We start from the raw sequence: 24941 nt of genomic DNA on the forward strand, positions 1-24941 counted from the left end.
GGAAAGAGAAAGCACCCTCAAAAGGGGGCATGGTCATGCTGCAATCCCTTTCCTCCATTTTTCCTTCCCATGAGGATTTGGGGCACACATGTACACACACCTGGCATGTTGTTCAAGCCAATGGGACTAGGGTTTGAACCACAGTTGGCCACGTAGGACCTGGCTCCCGATACACAGCTCTTAGCCAACGCACTACGGGGCTGGCCTGATTCTTGCACTTTCTAGGTAGAAGCTGCATTCCTACAGTCTGTGATTTTTGCCATCTCTCCAGTGTAGAAGAGAAGCACAGGCTCTGGGACAAGTCTCCCAGGACATATTCCCTGCACACCCGCCATGTTCACACCTGGCCAACCCCACTTCCCAACTGTACGCAGATCCTGTCTGTGTCTCGTACAACTTCGTGGGGCTGTGAGGACAATTGTGTGTTCGTACGTGTAAAGTACCTACGACTCTGCCTGCTTCGTTTTCTTTCAGGGACTTCACTACACCCATCCCAGGCGTCCTTCTCTTTCCCATGGTCCCCATGATATGGGTGACCTCAAATCTATACATGGAATCCACCACTTGGATATTCTTTTTTTTTTAATTGCCAGGGGGCATGTGTGCTCACAGAGATAGAGGGAGAAGAAAAAGCACCCCCCATGGGAAATGGTCACATGGCAATCCCTTCTCCACGTCTCCCTCCTTTTGGGATCTTGAGCACATACGAAATATGCCCACTGTGCTTCTCAAGCCACTGAGTCTGGGACGTGACCACACAGCACGTCCAGCTGCTTCAACCACTCGGCTACAGACACAGCTCAACATTCTTACATAGTAAAATTAGTATCCATTATATGAGGAGACTTCAAAAGGCTCATGGACAATGGAAATAAAGTCCAAGTTTATATTGGTACAAAAAAAATGTCGATATCCATGCGGTTTTGAGTGCTGTAAGCCTGAGTATCAACGACGGCATTGATGCTGTCGTGCCAGAGTTTCCCAGAACGCACCTGGCCAACACCATCTGCTGCTTTCTGAAGGAGTTCACCAACCGTGAGCAGGGTGCTGGGGTAACCGCTATGGGACAAGGCCAGCAAGAACCCTTCTGAGATGACTGGCAAACTGACTTTGACATTCAGCTGCACCCACCACGCTGTCAACACGAAAGAGCTGACTGAAATGGCCTCTGGTGCTGCAGCTCTAGGTTAATGAAAATCAAGTTTCACCATCAGACAAGAGGTAAGAAAGAAAAATTCAGCCAGTTGATTTGGGTTTTAGCACACTTGCTATGTTGGTCCACTGTTGGAATGATTAAAAACAGCAAGATGTAGGACCAGCAGTTAGCGTAATGGCTATGTCGCGGAACTCCCATGTAGTCAACCACGGTTCAAGTCCCGGACCCGGTGGCTTAAACTCACACTGGGTGTGTGTGCGTGCGTGCCCAAGATACCGAGAGGAGAATGGAGGAGAAGGGATTGCGGCATGGCCATCCCCCGAGGAGTGGTCTCTCACTTTCTGTTTTTCTCTGTCTTTCTGGTGAGCACATGCACCCTATAGCAAAAACTTCTCCAAAATACAAACAAACAAACCCAGCAAGATATTTATAAATTATCTCATAATAAATTACTTATAAGAAAAAAAAGAAATCCAGGCGGTTGTTCCCTAATTCACATTTTTCACCAACTTTCTGAAGACCATTGTATGTTAAATCTTGTGTGTTGGGAACATCCTAATTACTTACGTAATAACCACGAAAAGCTAAAACAACCAACCTGATAGCCTTGAGATTAAGGGAGCTGGATCCCACATGGGAGGCCACAGTTCAAATCCCAGCCCCCAGAGCTTGAAAAGCTATGGCAGTCGTGTGTACGGATGTGCCCCAAATCCTGACAAAACAGTGAAATGGAAAAGGAACTGCAGCATAAGGGAGGGCGCTTTCTCCCTCTCTCTTTCTCTGGCAAACACACAGGCCCTCTGGCAATTAAAAACAAAAAGAGCTAACACATCCAGAATGCCGACTGCTATATGCCAAACGCTTTCTGGTGCCTTATATAAAGTAGCCAGCACACGCGGCTCTGCCCTCAACCCCTACATTAGCCTTCAGTTATGCACGTTCCCACTTGGTCCTCACAAGACAGAAGCAGCTGGCACCTTACCGTGTCCACTGTACAGAGCAGAAACCTGAGCCTGGGCAGTCGGGCCACTTGCCCACGGTCACAGGCTAGTAAGTGAGAAAGCCCAGCTGCTGCACGACGTGACACTTGCCCACGTGGGCTCAGCTCAGGGACAGCCAGCGCCACATGGGTGCCGAGGCCATGGCATGAACTCGGGGGCTTTGACAGCTATCTAATCTAGCCTCAGACTTCCTTGCCAGGATCACTGGCAGGGCTGGTGTGACCTGCAGCAAACTGCCTGGAACTGTGCCCCACGGAGGGGCTATCCTACGAATCGGAGGGGTGGGGGAGGAGTGCATCTCCTCTGGGACAGAAACAAGGGCAAAGTTGCTGGTAAACTGCAAATTCCAATCCCAAGTTTCTCGGTATTCTTCTTAAAACTGCCCACTGCCCCTCTGGGGCCAATTTACCGAATCATTTCCAAAGTTTGAAAGAAAAGTACAGAATTCCCTGAAACCCAAGTGAGTACCGGACCCCTTAGTGAGCCTCCAGCTGTAAACAGAGGCAGAGCTAAGTCTCTTGATTTGAGTAACAAGGTCCCATGGGACCTCAAGAGCCTGGATGACGTTTTCTAGGCAGGCGGCCAAAAAGGGGACAGACTACCCAAACCAGTTTATTGTGAAGAGGACGCAAGGCCGGAGTCAAGGCCATTCAGAAGTGAGTGAGGAGTTGGTACAAGCGTGTCAGACTCTCCAGGAGATGACCTGCCTGCCCATTAGCTCACAGGCTGCCTTCCAGGAAGGGCCTAGATTGGGGTCTTGGAGCTAAAGGATTTGGGATGGGACCAGCAGATGGTGGAATGGTTACATTGCTGGACTCCCACGTAGTGGACCATGGTTCAAGTCTCAGACCCAGAAGCTTAAAACTCACACTGGGTGCATGTGTGTGTGTGCCAAAGACCCCGAGAGGAGCCTGGAGAAGGGATTCCAGCATGACCATCCCCGCTGGGGGGTGATTTCTTGCTTTCTGTCTCTCTTTCTCTGTCTCTCTGATGAGTGTACGTACCCTATAGCAAATATCTCTCTAAAAAAAAGGACTTCGGGGGTGGGAGAAAATTCAAGAGATTCCTAGGATTCCTTCTAAGCTTTGTTTCTTTGTTTCTAATTCCTTAGGTATTTTATTCCAGCGGTATCACCATATTTTTCTTACCTTGAACTGCATGCCCTTTTTCTTATATCTCCTGAGAAAGACAGGAAGCCAAATGCTAGCAGGAAAATTGGTCTCCCCTCCAAGCTCTTTGGGGGCCAAGTTCTTTAACTCACATTCAGGTTCTGAGCACTTTTCGGGAGCCAGAGAAGATGACATTCTTCTGAGTATCTCAGGAGCCTAGAACAAGGTTGGCCCAGAGTGGGTACACTCAGGAGCCACCGGACTGGTGGATGGATGGAAGGGTGGGTGGATGGATGGATGGATGGATGGATGGATGGATAAATGAACTGGTGGGTGGGTGGGTGGATGTATGGGTGGGTGGATAGATTTGTGGGCGGCTGGCTGGCTGCCTGGCTGCCTGCCTGCCTGGGTAGATAGTAACAGACTAAACACATCCTTAGACCTTTCCATAATCTTTGCAATCCCCGGCATAGCTATACCCTCCAAGCAGCCCATTTTCTTCTTTTTATGTTTTTTCTTAGAATTATTTAATACTTATTTACTATTATTATTTTTAATTTGCTATAGGTACAGGGTATGTGCACTCACCAGAGAGAGAGCACATGAAAGTGAAAAAGCAAGCTGCCAGGTCCAGGACTTGAGCTGTGGTCAGTTACGTAGGAGTCTAGTGTCTTTAACCAGCATGCTACATGCTGGTCCCAAGCAGCCCACTTTCTCTCCCTAAACACAGAGTACTTTCTTCCCTCAGTGTCCTTGGGCAGGTGGTCTGTGCATCACTCAGTTCACATCCAAGGCATCTGCTGATCTAAAAGCCCTCCCTCATTTCAAACCCCCTCCCCATGCTCACGCCAAGTTCTCCAGCCCTTGGCTCTGGACTCCTTGGACCAACTCCCGCTAGCTGTGCATACCAGCATGGGTCCAGGAAGCATCAGCAGGGTATGTTAGCCTCCCCACTCCCACAGCACGGTGCAGAGTGGGAGCTTCCCCAGGACCCAGCCCCAGCCTGCACCCACTCTCCGGTGCAGAGAACCACAGAGCAGGCAGCAAAGTACAATGTGCATCCCTGCCCCCGGATGACTGGAGGGAAGGGACCCCAAAGGTCAAGGCATCCAGCCAAGCCTGGCTCCCCCGGGGCTTACAGCCAGAGAGCCACTGCATGCCAAGCACTCCTGGGGCACCAATAGCATTTTAAGGCAAGCTGCTTTCATTTTCTTTTTTTTTTAGGGAGATTTTTGCTATAGGGCTCACCAGAGAGAAAGAGAGAGTCAGACAGAAAGCGAGAAATCACCCCCCGCCCCCAGTGGGCGGGGATGGGCACGCTGCAATCCCTTCTCCTCCATTCTCCTCTTGGGATTTTGGGAACGCATGCACACACGCCCAGCATGAGCTTTAAGCCACCAGGTCTGGGATTTAAACCACAGTTGGCCATGTGGGAGTCCAGCAATGCAACCACTATACCATCTGCTGGTCCTGCAAGTTGTTTTATCCTGGATTTCCAAGACACCTCACCCCTCCACCCCCAGGTGGCTGTAGACATGTGTTAGCAAGCCCTGGCTAAAAATGCAAGTCTAAGCAGAATCAAGGTGTTCTGTCTACCACACAAATCAAGGGCCACCTAGTGTCGCCAGAAACCATAAGAGGCAAGAAACCAATTCTTCCCTAGAGTCTCCAGAGAGAGCAAAGTCCGGCTGACACCTTGATTTTGACATTCTGACCTCCAGAATGGTGAGAATACATTTTGGTTGATTTAAGCCACCACATTCGTTACGGCAGCCCTAGGATGCTACTACAAGACCCATGCATTTTCTGCAGCCTCCACGGGTGCTGTTCCAGTGGTTGAGATGCAATTATTAATTATTCAGTCATAGAAGTACTTAGGTAGGCACCAACCCGTGGGTGGCCAATTGCATTCACAGACTGCAAGCCTAGGTGGGCGCTTCTGTCTCATAGCAAGGAAGCAGTGAACCTTTCTGCAAAGGAGAAGGGGGCCGCAGTAGGGTCTACACCAAGGCTCTCCTACGGGAGGTCTTAGGTAAAGTTGAGAGCTTCCTGCAAGTGTTTTCTCCAGGCGATACCCAGAGGAAGAAGGGGACATGGAGACTCCCACGGGTAAATGGAGATTCTTCTTCAGAGTGATGTTTTCAGTGTAAAATATGTCATCGCCCTTTGGGACACAGATCCCAAACACTGGGAACCCTGAGGTGGGAGACAGGAGGTAGAACTCACCTTCTCCCTACCCATTACCCCTGCCTGACGGGGCTCCGAACCACCCACACTCACCAGCACCTCAATGTCTCAGGTCCGCTTTACACAGGCACACCGTACACACAGTTTTCAATTACAAGAGGCAAAAACAAACGGGAGATCTAATCCATGAACTTACACGTAGAATCCTTGAGAGTTATCAATAATCTCATAAATCATTTGAGATTTGATGGAGCTCAGCTTCTCCATGGCTGCTGCCCCTCCGTTGTTCTTAATCCACTCCAGGACCAAGCCCACGACATAGATGCTGAAACCAAGATCAACAAGGAAAGAAGATCATTTAGTTCTGCGTTGTAAAAAGCAGAAAGACATTCAGCAAATTATTGTTCTAGACGCCTTACGACAGACTTACAGACATCACGAGCAACAGACAAGCTAAAGCAGGTCCCATACGAAAAAGCGTAGCAGGAAGAAAGGACAAGGCCAACCACTGCAAGGCCTGAGGGCCGTCCCACGAAGGAGTTTTCGGGCCGGGTGGTGGTGCAGGGGTGAGACACAGCACTGTGGAGCTGAACCACGTGGGAAGGTCCCTTGTTCACATCCAGATTTGCTCCTGAGAAAGCTGGGCACACCTGAGCTGTGACCCAGGCTGGCTGGGGTTGGGGGTGGATAGCAACATCAAGACCCCAGGCGGGTGCTGTCTTTCTGGCTCATGAAACAAATACATCAACTTTGCAAAACGAAAAGTGGGGGGGGCAGCAGGTGGCATGGAAGCTAAAGCAGTTGGATCCCACATAGCCTACTCCATGGTTCAGGTCCTACACCGGGTGGCTTCAAAATCACACTAGGAGCTTGTGTGTGCATGCTCTGAGGGGGCTCCGGACCACCCACACTCACCTGTACCTCTTCCTGAGAAGAGAATGGAGGAGAAGGGGTTGTTTCGTGGCCATTCCCCCGGCGGGTGATTTCTCACTTCCCCCTCTCACTCTGTGTCTCTCTCTCTCTCTCTCTCTCTCTCTCTCTCTCTCTCTCTCTGGCTAGTATATACACTCTACAGCATTAGATTCCTTACTAGACTTCCACCAGTCCCTCCCTGGCCAACTTCAGCATTTCTACCCCACAGCCCTGCTCGGAGCCTTCCACCTGCACAGAAACGGGACAGTCCTGATTCCAGTCCCAGCACTGCACTTACTAACAGACTGTCCAGGATTAGCCGCCTCAGGAATCTAGGCCTCAGCTTTCCCACCTGCTACAGAGAGACCCACCTCCCTGTGGGTCAACCCACTGCTAGGCCTGAGGGCCATTCCACAAAGGATGAGGCCTCTGGCCTCTCTGTATCCCCACACACACACACCTACGTGCAGCTCCAGGAGATGCTGGGTCCCCTGGGCTCCGAGCTAGGCACAGGCAATCTGAAACTTGCCAGGGACCCTCTGAGCTGGGAGTGAGAAGAGTCAGAACTGTGTGTTGGCACAACTGTGAGATAAGAGGCAGAAACAGCCCCAGGGAATCCCGCTTCTGCAAACATTTGAAAAAAATGGAGCCCTCATCCCAGCTGAGAGAAGCAAGGACCAGAAATGGAGGGCAGGGGAAGTAGGAGTTGTGTTCTTGGTTCCAGGAGGCCCTACTGCCCCTGCTCCTCCTGCAGGTTGGAGTCTGAGTCAGGTATTCTGTTTTTAGATAAAGATTTGCACTGCAGAGCATGTGCGCTCACCAGAGAGACAGCAAGAGACAGAGAGAAAGAAAGCGAGAAATCACATCCCAGGGGGGATGGCCACATCGAAATCCCTTCTCCATTCTCCTCTTGGGATTTGGGGCATGCACACATGTGCCCAGTGTGAGTTTCAAGTCGCTGGGTCCAGGACTTGAACCACAGCTAACTATGTAGGAATCCAGTGCCTTAACCACTACACCACCTGCTTGCCCTGAGTCAAGTACTTTTTTTTAAATTTTTTATTTACATTTAATCGTTATATATCTTTTTTTTTTGGAGAGGTTTTTTTTTTTTTTTTTCACTATAGGGGGCGTGCGCTCGCCAGACAGACAGAGAGAGAACATAGAGACAGAAAGCGAGAAAGCATCCCCGGGGGGATGGCCACACTGCATTCCCTTCTCCTCCATTCTCCTCTCGGGATCTTGGGCACGCACACACACGCGCCCGGCGTGAGTTTTAAGCCACCGGGTCCGGGATGCGAACCGCAGTCAACTACGTGGGAGTTCAGTGACATAGCCATTACGCTAACTGCTGGTTCCCAATCGTTATATATCTTTATAGCATATGGTATGGTTCTCCAAAGCATGTATGCAGTGCACCCCATTCAAGTCAAAGATACTGGGTCATGGGGAAAGTCATGGTGCATTTTTGCACAGAAAAATATGTCAGGACTTTCCTGACAACCAAGTCCATCAACCTCAACAGAAAACTTTCCATTTTCAAGTCTGTTCAATGTTTTTGTTTTTGTTTTTGTTTTCCTGAGCCCCCCCCCCAACTACCCAGCCCCTCCTATACAGTCACGTATTTTAACTTCTGGTCTTCTGAACGACCTCTGCTCAACACAGGGCCTAGCACTTGGCAGGTGGGCTGCAAATGGTGGTTAGCAGCACCTTTACGATCAGGTACCCAGATCTGAGCTGTGGCCCAACTGCTAAGACACTGCGCTCCACAGGCTGGGACCACATGGGAGGGCCTGGCTCCACTCCCAGGCTAACCTAGAGGGTGAGTGGGGTGGCATACACCTGTAATTCCACTGACCCAGGAAGCTGAGGCAGGAAGAGTGCAAGCATGAAGCCTGCCTGGGCAACACAGTGAGACCCAGGCTAAAAAAGAGCTGGGCGTGTTGGTATGCACCTGTGGTTCCTGCCGGGAAAGTGAGGCAGGAGGACTGTGACACAGCAAGACCCTGTCAAAAAACAAAACAAAACAAAACAAAAACCCCTTTAATAAAAAAAAAAAAAAAAAAAGAAAGAAAGAAAGAAAGAAAACTAAGAGGAGCAGTGGATAGTTTTCCCAAGACCACCTAAAAGATCTCCTATCTTTAAGAAGGTGCTGGGATCAGCCCTTAACCTAGTGGTTGAGGGAGTCAGATACTACATGGCCAAATGCATAGTTCGAATCCTGGCCCAAGTGGCTTAAAAAACACATCAGGTACACAGGTTTAAGTGTCCAAAATCCCAACAGGATGTTAAGATGGAGAAGGGATTGTGGAGTTACACACACCATCGGGAGGGTTGTTCTTTCCCTTTCCCTCTCTCTGGTGAGCACATATAGGCAAACTTTTTTTTTCTAAAGATAGAGATAAAAAGGTGCCATAGTAAGGGTTGACCAATGGTGTGGTGGCTGGATCCCACATGGCTGGGTGGCTGGACCCCACATAGCTCCAGTTCAAGTCCCAGATCCGGCAGCCTAAGAAAACACACCAGGCACGTGTGCATGCATGTCCACAATCCCGAGAGGAAAATAGAGAAGGGATTGCAATATGGCCATCCACCTTGCAGGTGCACATTCCCTATAGCAAGTTTTAAAAATAAATAAATAAATAAAGGGGCTGTAGAGCTGGCCCCAGTGCAGTAGAGATGTGCTGTTCAAAAAAGCAGGATCCCACAGGGCAACCACAGGCTCGAATCCCCGCCTGACCAGACTAAAACACACCAGGCACACATGCACATGCCCGTGACCCACAGTAGAGGACTGGAGGAAGGTGATCAGTGTGACAGACCCTGTGGAGGTGCTTCGCTCTCTCTCTCACGTGGGTGCACATACATTCTGTCAAAAAGATATTAAAAGGTGCTGAAGGCTCCATGCACAGCTCACTGAAAGCCCATGGGGCAGCGGCAGAGGTCTCAGGGGAAGAGATATCACCCTCCTTGAGCTGGGAGTTGGAAGGTCAGCCGCAAGCTATGCCCTCCCCAGCAGGTGTGGGTGAAGGGACAGACGTGCTGGGCATCAGAGCTCCACAGAGATACTGATGGGAACAGCCAGGTTCAGTTGCCCCGCCTCCCATTTCTTAACCATGAGTCTATTAATACCAGGACAGGCAGTGACGAGGGTCACTAGAACACGGGGTCTAGATATGGAATCTAGGAAATGCTCCCAGGGCGAGAGCCTTGTCACAGGAGAGCTGCTGATACTGACCGGCTCGTTCACTGTCTCAACCCGGTGGGCCAAGAACCCAGCCTCCTGGAGGCCGCAGAGGCCAAGACGGGCTGCCAGAGTGGCCTCAGGCACACAGTAGCCTCTCCCAGCTTCCCCAGGGCAGGCAACTCCCCAAGCCATAGCTGCTGGGAGCAAAAAGGGAAGGGAGAGAGGAGCAAGAACCTCAACGGTGGCTCAGCCATAGCTCTGGGGCTAAGGACGGACAAGTCAGAGGGACCAGGAGAGGGGATGAAGTAAGAAGAGACCAACTGTGACTACAGCTTATTTTTATTTATTTTTTTAAGCTGTTTTTTGATTGTTTTTTTGTTGTTGTTTTCGTTTTTGTTTTTGTTTTTATGGCCAAGAAAGACAGAGAGAGACAAAGAGAAAGAGATAGCACCCCAGCAGGGTCCTAATATTACACTCCACCCCCAGATCACGGGCACGCCTGTACCCTTGTAGTCAGGGAGGTCTCTGGATGCAAAACTAGAACTTTCTCATACAGGTCGGCCTCATGGAACATTGCCTTTTACCACTGCCCCACCATCCGCCCCACCCTACTTTTATCAATCACAATAGTCTTGATGTCAGAGCCACCACTATCCCATCTGACAGATGAGGAAACTGAGGCTTGGAGAGCATAACTCACCTAAAGTCACCTAACAGGAGGCTGATAGAGCCAGGCTTCCAACCCACCTGTCTGACTCCAAAACTCAAGCTCTTTCCAGTAGCACCAAGGTCCTCTGGTTTGGCAGGGGCTGTAGGACCTCGTCCGCCATCTCACCTGCCAGTGGGCCATCACACAGCATCACGCTCACGGCCACCAAGCCCAGCTGCCATGGGAGCACACAGCACGCGGTACACGTGTGTACGTCTCACTGGCTGCCCAGCCTCCGTGCCGTCAGATGCTCTAGATTTCCCACTTACCCCAAACTGCTCCTCTCCCACGTGGGCAGTCTACTCACCCCCCCCAAAACCAAAATACCCCCTGCCATAGCATGTGATCCAAGCAGAACCATCGGCGGCACTCAGGAGACCAAGATTTGCTATGACCCACAGCTCCGGTATCCCCGATTTCAAGGGCCTCGGCAGGTCCAGAGCCCAGCCCAACCTCTGCACCCACACACGAAACCCTAGTGGCTGCCCTGTGCAGACTCCTGCCCATGCTCTCCTTCATGGGATCTGAGCAGGCAGCTAGCAGACAGCCCACCCACTCGCAGGGGTCACCCTTAGCCCGTGTCTGTGAAGACTCAGCAAGAGGCAGGTGGCTGGGAGGGAAGCTGGTCGTCCCAGAGGCCAGAAGACATCCCTGGAGCAGAAGGTCCTATCCTACCCCCAGTCCTTTCTCTGCACAGCTCTCATGTCTGGCTCCTGTGACTCTACTTACCACAAGGTCCTTGTAGCTGCCAATTCATTATTAAGGCATGCCTACTCTCAGACAACCTAAAAAGTACAGGGGCCCTAAAATGTGTGTGCAGCTTTGCAACTTGGTCTCAAGCTCCCCAGTACCAGTTTAACACTTCTAACTAATCTGTGCCTTCACTTCTAAAATACAGACACCTAGGATAACTGCCTAAACCTGCCTGCTAAAAGATTGAATGTAATAAATCACGGGATGTCCATTCTATGGAATACCACGTAGCTATTAAAAGGGAGGTGGCATGGTGGTTAAGGCACTGAACTACCACATAGCCAACCACGGTTCAAGTCCCAGGCCTGGCGGCTTGCCCTCTCTCTCTTTCTTTCTTTCTCTTTCTCTCTCTGCCTCTTCCTGGTGAGTACATGTGCCCTATAGCAAATTAAAAGAATAATAATAAAAAAGAAAGAAAACTAAATACTTGTTTTAAAAATTATTTTTTTAAAAAAGGGAACGAAACGGTAAGGATTTGAGCTGCCCATGCTATATTGCTAGATGGAGCAAAAGAATTGCTAGATGGAGAACATGCTGGAAAAACCCAAGTTCCATGAGCACAGTTCAATATTTGGTTTGTTGGCAGATGCCCAGCTCAGGGTCTGTCAGGACACACAGCAAGCCAGTAACAGTGGTTACCCGGGTGACTCTGCTCCCTCAGAAATTTATGCTAAAAGTATGTTACTCTCATAAACTTTTAAAAAATGTTTTTCTTTCTTCCAGGACATGATAACACAGAGAGAGAGCAACAGGCATCCCCGACAGGAACTTCTTGCCACGATGTTCCCTCAGCCTCAGGCAGCCCCAGATCAAGGTACACACGTGCTTGGCATGTTCGAGAAAGTCTGCAGATGCAACCTCAGCCAGCTCTCACATGGTTGGGTAAGTTCTCACCCGGCCACCGTCTGCTCCTGCTTGTATAAATTGTTTAAAGCAATACAGAATATTGCCTGAGTGCCAGGGCTTAGAAAAGCACGCCAGAGATTCCCCTAGAAAACGCCCTGGCTGCTCTGAAAATTCTGATTCTACAGATGAGTTGCCGAAGCTGACGACGTGTGGCACAACTTTTGTCAAGAATCGGTGCAAGTATTGCCAACTTGAGCACTTTTTTCCGGAGGAAAACTCCCAAAGCTGGTTCCCCTGCACTCCCATCTGTGGACTCCAGGACTCCAGGCATCTCCCCTCCTGTGGGAGGCCCACACAGGTTTAACCTGGAGCTCCCATTCTGATAAGAAGGGTTACCTGGGTTAGCGATTTCTTTGTTTTATATTTTTGTTACTTTCCCTCCTATGGCAGCTAAAAACAAAGTTATGCTTGTGGATTCAGTTGGATTTACTGAGTTTTCCTGAAGGGTTTGATGACACGGTGGTCCTTTATTCCAGCCCAGTTCATTGCTCAGGGCGACAGAGCAACTATGTGAAGGCAGTTTACACAGCACAGTTAAAACAAAGTTCCCAGGGACTGGGGTCATTCAACTCTGACAGAGAAACAAAAAAACAAAAACCCCAGAGCATCCTTCAGACTTGGGACTTTTCAAGGACGTCCACTCTGTGGTATAAAGTCCTGAAGGGTTCTGGGTGCCTTATCAGCCCTTATTCAAGGACCGGGTGGGGGCGGAGGTGTCGCCGGGGTATTTTAGATAACTCTTTGTGTCTCCATTTGAAGATTGTTTCCCGGGTGGGCTACAGTTTTCTAGCCTTGAATGTTTAAACACTGCAAGTGAACCCCAGTACCTCAAAAGTCATAGATTATGTTTATTCTCCAATCACACAGACCTATAACTGATAGTTCTCTTCTTTTGGGGAAGAGAAAGAAGAAAAAAAAAAAGCAAAGCAATTTCCATGGGTTATCTTGGGGTCAGAATACAATCTGGTGTCTTTCACCTCCTATATTTACAAGATTCTAATCATATTATTAACCACCCAGAGTCGCCCTAAGGCAGTGTCAACTAGCTCGGTTCTGATCAGTGCAGGAAGGAACTTTGCCTTTTCTGCCCTTTTTCTTGCTCAGCCCCCTCCTCAGCCAAGAGAGGGGAGTGCTGGCCCTCTGTACCTTGTCAGGTCTGGGACCCAGACCGCAGAGGGGCTGAGCTGGGAGTCACTCTTCTTTCTATGCCTCTAGGTCAGACTCCAGCCACCTACATCTCCCATTAAGCAGACTGGCCTCTTCTCACTGTTCCTGAGACAGGAGTTAGACCCCACTTACAGGTAGATAGAGTAAGGGTCCTGAAAGGATGTCACTACGTTTTCTTTTTCTTTTTATATTTCTTTTTTTTTTTTTTTACATTCAATTACCGTACATCTTTACAGCGTTCAATATGGACTTTCTAGACATGAGTATACTACATGTTAGTCCAATCAAAGATATGTTTTTCTTTTTAATGAAATCTCTTTGTGTTTCTTCCATCATCTGGTGAATGTACAATATACCCTTCTTTTACATGTCTCTAAGGAATATGTGGCTTTTTGCTAATAAGGCAGAAGATAAGGGTACTGAGCACACAGAGTAAGGCCCAAGATGGAGTCACAGTGGCTAAATTTTCACAACCAAAACCTGGCTGCACTGGGACTCAAAGCAACCACAGCTAAGGGCAACAGTTTCTATTTAGTAACTATATATTTTTTTGTTTTTTTCTATCTTCTTTTCTTCAAAGAATTATTTATCTAACTTTATTTGTTTATTATTATTATTATTATTATTATTATTATTCCATTTCACCAGTGAGACAGAGTGAGAGAGAAAGCAGCCGCCAGGTCTGGGATTCGAGCTGTGGTCAGCCATGTGGGAATCTAGCACCTTAACCACCATTCCACCTGCTGGACTCCCTTTTTTTTTTTTTTTCTTAATTTTTTAAAAAGTTTTTGGCTACAGGGCCTGCACACTCGCCAGAGGGGGGTGGGGAGTGAGAAATCACCCCCTGGGAAGATGGCCACGCTGCAATCCTTTCTCCTGCCTCCTCTCAGGATTTTGGGCATGCACAGACCTGTGTCTAACATGATTTAAGCTACTGGATCTGAGACTCAAACTGTGCTGCTGACCATGTGGGATCCAGTGCCTTAATCTCCACGCTACCTCCTGGCCCCATAACTATATACTAACAAGTACAGAACACTATGATTTGCTGACCACACAAAGAACTGAGTAATTAATCACTCAAGACTACCATGTAACTACTATATAAAGCCTACTTCCTCATCAGAAAGCCGGCCCATCACTCAGACTACTAGAAAAAACAAAAACAAACAAAAAATAACCCTCAACTCCAGCTCTTCTTTGGCAACTCATTCGGGACCACTCCATGCTTGGGAGCTCTGCTCTTCCTTCCCTCTCTTAACTCTGCTTTGCTATCCCCTCTCTGTGTCTGCATCTTTAATTCTTCATGAGTTTCAGACAAGAACCAGCGCAGGTGTTGGGTCTGATCACCCTGCACTCCTGTGTCATTCCCATAGATTTGTTTTTACCCTTATAATAACAAACAGCATGTTAGCCTACTCATTACATTTTCAAACGTCTATTTATTTATTTTTTCCATAAGAGAGACAGAGAAATACATAGACACAGGCACCCTGACAGGGTCCCCATGGCATGATCCAGCCTGGATCTAAGCTGGCCATATCATGGGCATGGGGGTGTTCAGAGAGGTCCTGGGACAGAAACCCAGGATCCTCCCACGCAAGTCCCATTGGGCCACCTCTTTCCTCCTCCTGCAACCAGCAGCCCTGACTTGAGTTCTCTTTGCTGCTCAGCCTGCCCGGTTCCCATTTCCCAGTGAGTCTGGAGCCGCTGGGGTCTCCACATTGCCTGGAACCGTAGAGCTTAGATGCACAAGTGGGAAAGCAGATCCAGCCCCACTCCCACTCCTAACATGCATTTCAGAAACTTTTGCATCCAGAGTAAAGAGAGTGGGGTTCACAGGTGACCAGAAGTTGGTCCCAGGACACCCTCTACTCTCTGAGGAAATTGGGGGAACACAAAATGACGAGATGCTCTGCATCTATGCAGACATCCAGTGGAAATTTCCATCAGAATTCTAACTTTGAAACTCCTTTCTTTCCCATGGCAAGTTATGTGGAGGACTGTTTCTACATGCTGCACCCGAGGACAAGGAGTACGGAAGAAGTCCTGGCCCCCAAGGCCTGACCAACTATACTAGCCTGAGCCCCCTTTAAGTTTAAAAAAACATCTACCCAGCGCAGACAGATCCTTGACTGAAGAACTGGACTCCAAGAGCAGCTATTCTCCTGCAGGTCTCCCAGCACAGACCAATGCACAATTGATCACTTGGCCTGTGAAGAGCAGTAAAGTGGTGGGTGTGCATACCCAGGTTCTGGAGCCACCATTGCCGGGTTCAAATCCCAGCCATGCTGCTTCCTAAAAATATTCCCTGAAAAATGGAAATTAATAATAATAATAATACCTACATCCTAGACTGGTGGGGCTGGGTCGCAGGGGCCAGAAACATAAATTATGACTGTTTTACATCATGGTTGCCCTAGAAAGATAAACCCACCAACTCTGACTCTTCCCTCATGTCTACCCCTGCAAAAGCTTTTGGAACTTTTGCAGCTTTTGGAACAACAAGAACAGTAATAAAAATGAGATCGCAGCCACCATTTGTAAATCATTACGTTCTAGGTGCAAAGGGCAAAAGGACACATAAATATATATGCATTCTCACAGTAACCCAGTGAGGAGGGTACTACCATTACTCCTGAAGGAACCTGCTATGCTACACAGATGGATCAAGTGACTTGCTTATGGTCACACTGCTAGTAAGTAGTAAAATCTCCAGGTGATTGTTAAACCTTAGGTGTAGTAAAGATTAACACAAAAGAACCCTAGTCTGGGAGTTAAGAGGCCATGGGGAAGGGTACCTCGCTCTCTTCGAAGGCCTACGAAAAAGAGATCAGGCTACCAGAACCAGGCTCACTGGGTTTTAAAAAACTGTATTCCAAGCCAGTGTGCTCCCTGTCAGCCAGCCAGCTTCACACAGCCCAGCAGGGGAAATGAAAGCAAGGGAGGACTGCCCTGTGGAAATTCTTCTCCAAAGCTGTGCTGGTTGTTTGAGATGCAGGTCACAGGATTTCATCCACAAGGAGACTCTGGGTTAATGGTAAACCACTGGGGCCTGAATTATCCAAACCAAAAAAAAAAAAAAACCAAAAAGGAAGCAAGAAGAAAGCTTCCTTTTTTTGCCTCCCACCAGACCCGGGACGCAGCCACTTCGTAAATCATTACGTTCTAGGTGCAAAGGGCAAAAGGACACATAAATATATATGCATTCTCACAGTAACCCAGTGAGGAGGGTACTACCATTACTCCTGAAGGAACCTGCTATGCTACACAGATGGATCAAGTGACTTGCTTATGGTCACACTGCTAGTAAGTAGTAAAATCTCCAGGTGATTGTTAAACCTTAGGTGTAGTAAAGATTAACACAAAAGAACCCTAGTCTGGGAGTTAAGAGGCCATGGGGAAGGGTACCTCGCTCTCTTCGAAGGCCTACGAAAAAGAGATCAGGCTACCAGAACCAGGCTCACTGGGTTTTAAAAAACTGTATTCCAAGCCAGTGTGCTCCCTGTCAGCCAGCCAGCTTCACACAGCCCAGCAGGGGAAATGAAAGCAAGGGAGGACTGCCCTGTGGAAATTCTTCTCCAAAGCTGTGCTGGTTGTTTGAGATGCAGGTCACAGGATTTCATCCACAAGGAGACTCTGGGTTAATGGTAAACCACTGGGGCCTGAATTATCCAAACCAAAAAAAAAAAAAAAAACCAAAAAGGAAGCAAGAAGAAAGCCAATTAAATAGTGAACAGAAGGGAAAGAAGGAGCAGTGAGCTGGACAGAGAATCTGAGAGAATACTTGGGGCTATTAGGGTCACTGGCTCACAGAAACAGGCTCTACTTCTTTTTCTTCCAAGTTTTGTTCTTTCTTCCATGAGCAAAAAAGACAGGGGGGTGGGGTGGGGGGAAACACCCTAACAGGGCCTCAATGCCACAATCCGCCCCCAGCTGCAGCCAGTCCTGGATCATGGACACGTGCCCACACCTGAAGTGTTCAGGGAGGTCTTCAGATGCAAACCTAGAACCTCCCCACATGGGTCACCCTCCCAGAATGCTGCATCACCTCTGACCCACTGTCTGTAACCTCCTTTTAAAGTGAGTTCTTCTATGGGAGAGAAACAGAGATAGGCAAGGAAAGAGAGACAGACAGGCACCCCCAACAACATCTTCACGCAGTCATATACCCCAATCTCGGTCAATGGGCACACATACATGGTGTGCTCAGGAAGGTCCCTGGACCCAAATCCTAGGTCATTCCCACACGGGCCTAGCTGTGCTACCACCTGACTCCACATGCTGTACTTTAAAAAGTTACCTCTGCTTTAATGGGAAATAGGGAGATGGAATCCTGTGGCCTCCCGTTGTGGGCCCACCACGCCACGTCCCCGATTACCTGAAACACGGAGGCGTGTTGTACAAGGAGCTGTTTCCAGCCTGCACCTTGTACTCCAGGACAGAGGGGCACTCTCTCAGGGCGTATCCCAGCAGGTCATCACGGACGATCACCACGGTGACCCCAGCAGAGCCAATGTTCTTCTGGGCACCAGCGAAAATCACACCAAACTGGAAAAGAGAAAGAGGTGCTGTTTTAGAAGCATTTGCTCATTTTTCATAAATGTATGCAAACCTCCCAACCTCTTCCTAGGGCACGATTTTTACAAGGAAGCAACTCTATTCCTGTTTTGGGGGGGCATTTCCTGCTCTAAAAGAATCTCCACCTGAAACAGCAACCCAGTCCTCAGAATCCCGAGGCCCAAGGAGATCTCTCTGCCTGGCCCTCACCTGGAAGGGCTGACCCAAGCCTCCCAGAGTAAAGGCCTTGTCCATTTTCATATCCACCTTTGCTCTGTATCCCCTTCTACAGCCACACCAGTCTTCAAAGATGGGACCTCTCCCTGTCCTTGGCAAGCAAGAAATGGAAACTTGATCGACTTATTTCTGTGTAACAGGACAATCTGGAGATGCTAAAATGGGAACTGCTATGACAAAGGGACATAATGGGACAAGATGCCTAAGAAAGTTTTAGAAGATAACAGATGTTCAAAAGTACTTCAGGAAAATCTGCTGTGCAAGACACAAGACCTTCTCGCATGTCACCTTGCAGCAAGGTAAGGAAAATTAAGGAGCGGTGGGGGGAGGGAGGGTATATAATTCAGAGCTGATTTTTTTTTTTTTTGAGAGGTTTTCACTATAGGGCGCATGCGATCACCAGACAGACAGAGAGCGACATAGAGACAGAAAGCGAGAAATCACCCCACAGTGGGGATGGTCACGCCGCAATCCCTTCTCCTCCATTCTCCTCTCAGGATCTTGGGCACACATGCACACACGCCCAGCGTGAGTTTTAAGCCACCGGGTCCGGGACACAAACCGCGGTCGACTACGTGGGAGTCCAGAGACATAGCCATTACGCTAACTGCTGGTTCCCCTGATTTTTTTTTTAAAGTTAGTTCATTTCTTTTATTAACTCATAAACAATTACTTGTCTTCTGGGTTGTTGAAACAGGAAGTCAGACAACATTTGTCACAGTAATGTCTGTCAAAATGGCTGGCCATAAAAACCCCAGCACCACATTCATCTGAAGGGCACTCCCAACGAAGGCGGCTCATGTTGCCATTGTCATCCACCTCGTAGTATTTCAGGACAGCCAGCTTAACCTTCTTTCTCTTATGCTTCTTCTTCTTGGGAGTGGTTTCAGACTTCTTCTTTCTTTTCTTAGCACCACCATGAAGTCTCAACACAAAATGAAGCAGGGACTCCTTTTGGATGTTGTAGTCAGGCAAAGTACACCCATCTGCCAACTGCTTGCCAGCAAAAATCAGTCTTTGCTGGATCAGGAGGAATTCCTTCCTTATCCTGGATTTTGGCTTTTACATTTTCTATTGTATCCGACGGTTCAACCTCAAGGGTGATAGTCTTCCCTGTGAGGGTTTTTAGGAAAATGTGCATCTTGGTGGCGGTCCCACCGCAGATGGCGGGTGGGAAAGGAGAGCTGGTATTGTTTATAACTGCCAGTCCTAATGGTAATAAAAAAGCAGACTATACACCAAATATGGTATAGCCATATCATGAAATATTATTCAGACGTTTTCTTTCTTTCTTTTCTTTTTTTTTTTAGGTTTTGCCATAGGGTACATGCGCTTGCCAGAGATGAAGAGAGACAGAGAAAAGGAAAGCGAAAAATCACTCCCTGGAAGGATGACCACGCCGCAATCCCTTCTCCTCCATTCTATTCCTGGGATTTGGGGCACACACACATGCATCTGGCATGATTTTCAAGCTGTGGGGTCTAGGACCCAAACTGTGATCAACTATGTGGGATCCCAATGCCTTATCCACCACACCACTGGCTGGCTCCTCATTTTTTTTTCAAATTTATTTTGCCAGAGTACATGTGCGCTGGCCAAAGAGAAACACAGAGAGAAGGCGAAAGCATCCCTCAGTGGGGCATGGTCACGCTGCAATCTCTTCTCCATTTCTCCATCCTGCCTTGAGGAGCCTTGTAAAGTCTGTGGGTCCTGTTGAGGTTTTTGGAGTTAAAGTGGGTACCAAGAAAGGGAAGCCTCGTTCGCGTAGGTCTCCTGTATGTGGATATTCTGCATCTGCCCTTGAAGAGACCAGGCTGCTCCAAGTATGATGACCGAAGAGGTTCTAAGAGTCACTCTTCAAGGTCAGTAGCTCCCCAAGGACTCGAGTATGACCGAGGCCATTGTTACCACAGGGCTGAGGACAGCAGGACTTCAGCATCTCAGCAGCTGGTAGGAGGCAACTGTCAGTGGTCCCTGAGAGCCCCAGCACAGGGACTCTGCTACCCCAGGACTTCCACCGCCTTTCCCTTGGTAGATACAAAAATGCCCTAAAGCATCTGAGTCACTGGGTTCCCGCCACCCCGCCTCCTTCACACTCTACCTTGGAAACATCCACTGGCTTTGAAAGGAAGTTCGAGGACATGTCGCACACCAATACTGCTCCCTTGACGTCCGGTATAAAGTCAAACTCCACACCGTGCACGGTCTCGTTTGCGCAATAATACACATAGGACGCGTCCGGGCTGAGGCTCCAGGTGCTCGGGTCTGGAATTTCTATCAGAGAAGACAAGTTTGAGGCTTGGCCCTGTTACCTTTCCTTAGATAGACTGACTGACTCAGCCAGCAGTGAGAGACTGATCCCAAAGCATTTTCCAAGACAAAGCACCCAACCGAACTTCCATTATCATCACCACTGACAACCTAGAGACACAACCGATCCCATCCCAGCCTTTGACTGTTAGTGAGCACAAACAATCTCCAAATCTTCCTCATGGCTATTTCAGGTTGTTTTGTTTGGTTTTTTGTCACCCGGTATCTATCTATCCTATGTCCACTGATGGTTTTTTTTCCCTGGGACCCCAGTTTCCACACTCAGCCCATGTGGTTCCTGCAGAACTTGTAAACCCTCAACCCCAGAGGTAGACTGTGACTCAAGCTGTCACAGTGACTGACTTCAGGGTGGGACACAAGAGACATGTGACCGTTAATGGGGTGCTCCAGCAAAGTCATTGAAACTTGGAAGAATATAAGGTCAAGAGCAGCCATAGCCACCTTACAAGAAAGAGAGGACTGGTACCAGCAGTTAGCATAATGGCTATGTCGCTGGACTCCCATGTAGTCGACCATGGTTTGAGTCCTGGACCCAGTGGCTTAAACTCACGCCGGGCACATGTGTGTGCGTGCCCAAGATCCCAAGAGGGGAATGGAGGAGAAGGGATTGTGGTGTGGCCACAGAAATGATTTCTCATTTTCTGTCTCTCTGTCTTTCTCTGTCTTTCTGGTGAGCACATGTGCCCTATAGCAAAAACCTGCCCCCCCAAAAAAAAGCTAGTTAGTGGTCTTTACTAGTCCAGTCACCCCGTGTACATGGTATCAAACTATTGACAAGGAGAGAAAAGACTTAAAAACAACTGCAGAGAAAAAAAAAAAAAAAACAATGACTGCACTAAGCTGGGTTAACCCACCAGTCAGCATTCCACTGGCCAGCTCAGCTCAGCACTTACGTGTGTAACTCCCAAGTTTGGGATGGACGACATTCACAGCCCCAAACTTCTTGGCTTCTTCTGCAGCCTTAGCTGACCAAGCTCCTGTCACCACATAGTCGGCACACCGTCCTGCTTTCAAGCCAATCAGGTTCAAGGGAACTGCACTGAACTGGCCGGATCCACCTCCTTGCACAAAAATCACCTTGTAGTTGTCTGGCACGGCTCTGGGCAGAAGCAAGAAGGCAGTGAATACAGATTCACCTGATCAAAGATGAGAATGAGTAAGGCTCTATCGAGTGGTTTGTTGGGTGGATTTACTACAGGAACTACGGTCCAGGCTCATGACTATTCTGTCTCTCCCAATTCAGTCCTGCAACTCATCAGGGACCATGGCATTGCCTACTATGGACTGAGTATCCTCCAAAAATGCATGAGTTGAGACCTGGTTGTGGTGGGATTAAGAGGGTAAAACTTAGGGAACTCAAGCAGCTTACTTGCAAAAAAAAAAAAAAAAAAAAAACCAAGAAAGCAAACAAAAAAATCCAATTAAAACATGGGAAAATAAAAATAGACAACTCTCCAAGGAAAACATACAAACAGCCAAAATGCATAGGAAAACAGGTTCAACATCTTTTATCATAAGGAAAATGTGAATCAAAACCACAATGAGATACCACTTAACCCTAGTCATAATGGCTAAAAGTAAAAAAAAAATTAATAAGAAGTGCTAGTGAGGCTGTGGTGAAAAGGGAACTCTCCTACACTGTTGGTGGGAATGTAAATTAGAACTACCATACAACCCAGTTATTCCACTCTTAGGTACTTACCCAAAGGATAGGAAAACCCTCAATTGCAGAAACACTTGCACGTCCATGTTTATTGCAGCATTATTCACAATTGCCAGGACATGGAATCAACCCAAATGTCCAAAAATAGATGAGTAGATTGAAAAAGTGTGGTGTATGTACTCTATGGAATACTACTCAGCTATAAAATACAATGAGACCCTGACATTTGATAAAACGTGGACAAATATGGAAGACTTAATGCTAAGCGAAGCAAGTCAGACAGACTTTGTACGTTCCTGCTCAATCTATACTGAATGTCTGCACTCTATAGCAGACACTGGAAGTTTGGAAGCTATAGCAGCGGGGAGGGCAACTGCAGATACTAGAGAGAGTAAGGATAGGAGTAACACAAGGGTGATAATAGGGGGACAGGAACAGGGAAAAAATACGTTTCGTTTTGTTTACGCAAAACGAAAACCTACTTGCTGATGATAATGTATATGGTAATGTCTTTGTCTTGACTGATATGCACTGTATTCATGCTAGGAAAAGCCATGCTGTTCACTGTAAATGTAAATAGCAAATTAAATTTTTTTCTTTTTTCTTTTTTTTTTTTGCTATAGGGCGCGTGCGCTTGCCAGACAGACAGAGAGAGACATAGAGACAGAAAGCGAGAAATCACCCCCCGGGGGGATGGCCACGCCACAATCCCTTCTCCTCCATTCTCCTCTCGGGATCATGGGCATGCACGCACACACATCCAGCGTGAGTTTAAGCCACCGGGTCTGGGACTCGAACCATGGTCTACTACATTGAGAGTCCAGCGACATAGCCATTACGCTAACTGCTGGTCCCTAAAATAATTTTTTTTAAGTCAAAATAATATACACAAAATCTCCCCCCCACCAAAAAAAGGGTAAAACTTAATCTGATTATGGTGCTGGAGGGAGGGATACTTGGGAGGAGATATTAATGTCATTAGGGCAGGGCTCCCATGGCTGGGTGTGGTGGGTTTTAGAAGAGAGACCAGAACAGAGAGACTCATGGGCACAATCCGCTCCATTCTCGCCCTCATATGACGCCCCAGGACTCAGCAAGACCCCCACCACTACTGGGCCTTGGACCATAAAACTGAGCTGAATAAACCTCTGCTCTCTAAAATTACCCAGACGCGGGTATTTTCTGTTGTCAGCAATGGGACAGACTAGCACGAAACTATGGTTTCTGCTCAAACAGAAGCTCTCTCCCCTTTCCTGGTAACATCACTCCACTGTTCCTTTAGGGAATCACCCCTCGGCCACACAGCCCACAGGGTTCAGCTGCAGCCAATCCCAGCTCGGAGGGATAGGCACAGAACCCACGCTGGCCAGTGGGATTTAGTTTGGAGACTCTGGCTCAGACTTCCAGGTAAAAGATACTCTTTCTCTCTCTCTTTTTTTTTTAAAGAGATTTTTGCTATAGGGCACGTGCACTCGCCAGAGAGACAGAAAGCGAAAATTCACCCCCACACCGTGGGGTGGATGGTCATATCGCAATCCCTTCTCCTCCGTTTTCCACTCAGGATCCTGGGCACTCAGGCTCATGTGCCCAGAGTTGAGATTTAAGCCTCCAGGTCTGGAACTCGAACCACAGTCAGCTACCTGGGAGTCCAGTGTTCTGATGACTCAATACACCATTTACTGGTTCAAAATATGTTCTTTCTATTGAGGGAGGGAATGAACTTCAGAAGCTAAGCCTGCAACCACTGGTGGCATGTGGTGAAGCTGACACATGAGAAAGCAGAGCCAAGAGATGTAGGAAACCTGCCTGGTATTAATCATCTGAACGCCCGAACCACGCCTGCACTTCTCTGCTGTATCAGTTAACAGATGGTTTAAATCAGGAACATGGGCTTCTGTTACTTGCAACTAAAACTCCTGAAAGCATCTATGTTCAGACACCATGCTACAAACCAGGTGGACCCTGGGGAGGGACCTTTGATAATGCTCTAGGCCTAACCACATAATCATTTACCCAATATATTGGGTCATCAGAAAAGTAATAATGTGTTTTTTCTATGCAAAAAAATGTGCCATGACTTTTCTGATGACTCAATACATCAAGATTATGAGCAGGGACTAGCAGTTGGCATAATGGCTGTCACTGAACTCCCATGTAGCCAACTGCGGTTCGAGTCCCACCCGGACCCGGTGGTTTAAGCTCATGCCGGGTGTGTGTGCATGCGTACTGAGGATCCTGAGAGGAGAATGGAGAAGGGATTGTGGCGTGGCCATCCCCCCGGGGGGTGATTTCTCACTTCCTATCTCCCTGTCTGTCTTTCTGGTGCATGCATGCGCCCTATAGCAAAACCTCTCAAAAAAACAGATTATGAGCAAAATCAACTCCAGAAGGGAAAATTGAGATTAAATTTGCAACTGCTACAGGTGTAGAATAAGACCAACCTGAGAAAGGAGGCTGTGAAAATTGGACTCAAGTCCAGAGCTTGGGAATCGCTACGCAGAGAGCAGTGGCCAGGGAGACAGGGCTCCCACACAGACACACATAGTAAAAGACAAAGCAATGTGGCAGGGTCCTGGGGAACACGTGGTCTATAAATACCTGGCTCTGAAACATGCCTGGCCTACATGCAGAGCTCGGTAGAACAGGGCAGCAGCCAGGCAGGTAGGTCTCAGTGGTCTCTAACTGTGAGATTCTGAGCAGCTCGGAGGACCTGTATCCCAAGGCAGAGTTCCAGGTTTACATTACTCAGATGCAGGGCAGCTAACAAGACCAACTGGATGGAAGGAAACCAAGAGAGGCCTAGGTACAGGGGCACAAGATAGGAACTCGGTCAGGAGAGAAAAGAACAGGCCAGAAACTGAATGAGGGCCCTAGTCAGAAGAGGCTTATAGTTGTGTGGCCAAAGGCCACATTCCTGGATTTAGGTTCAAAACTCCTGCTCCACAGAGAGCAGAAGCAGTCTATGAATGTGACAGGGGACCCAGCAGACAGACAGGCTTGTGTAGACAAGCAGATGACCAGTTCTAAACACTCACACTGCAACAGGCTTTGCTCCTCATAAAA

The 24941-nt window shown here is 48.2% G+C and overlaps 1 protein-coding gene and 1 pseudogene across 2 annotated transcripts in view; both read right to left on the reverse strand.

The window, feature by feature from the left end:
- The window catches only part of PSAT1 (phosphoserine aminotransferase 1), a 44318-nt gene that overhangs the window by 11286 nt on the left and 8091 nt on the right, over positions 1-24941 (reverse strand). For both annotated transcript variants that reach the window (XM_006145482.3, XM_006145483.3), the window contains exons 4-7: positions 21109-21314; positions 19986-20158; positions 17469-17638; positions 5650-5778 (exon numbers count right to left, since the gene is read on the reverse strand). In XM_006145482.3, the coding sequence (XP_006145544.1) occupies positions 5650-5778; positions 17469-17638; positions 19986-20158; positions 21109-21314 (678 nt within the window). The remainder of the gene's footprint in view (positions 1-5649; positions 5779-17468; positions 17639-19985; positions 20159-21108; positions 21315-24941) is intronic.
- Positions 18518-19160, reverse strand: LOC106734582 (ubiquitin-40S ribosomal protein S27a pseudogene; annotated as a pseudogene).

The sequence above is a fragment of the Tupaia chinensis genome, unplaced genomic scaffold (assembly GCF_000334495.1).
Source record: "Tupaia chinensis unplaced genomic scaffold, TupChi_1.0 Scaffold000147_1, whole genome shotgun sequence".
Classification (NCBI taxonomy): domain Eukaryota; kingdom Metazoa; phylum Chordata; class Mammalia; order Scandentia; family Tupaiidae; genus Tupaia; species Tupaia belangeri.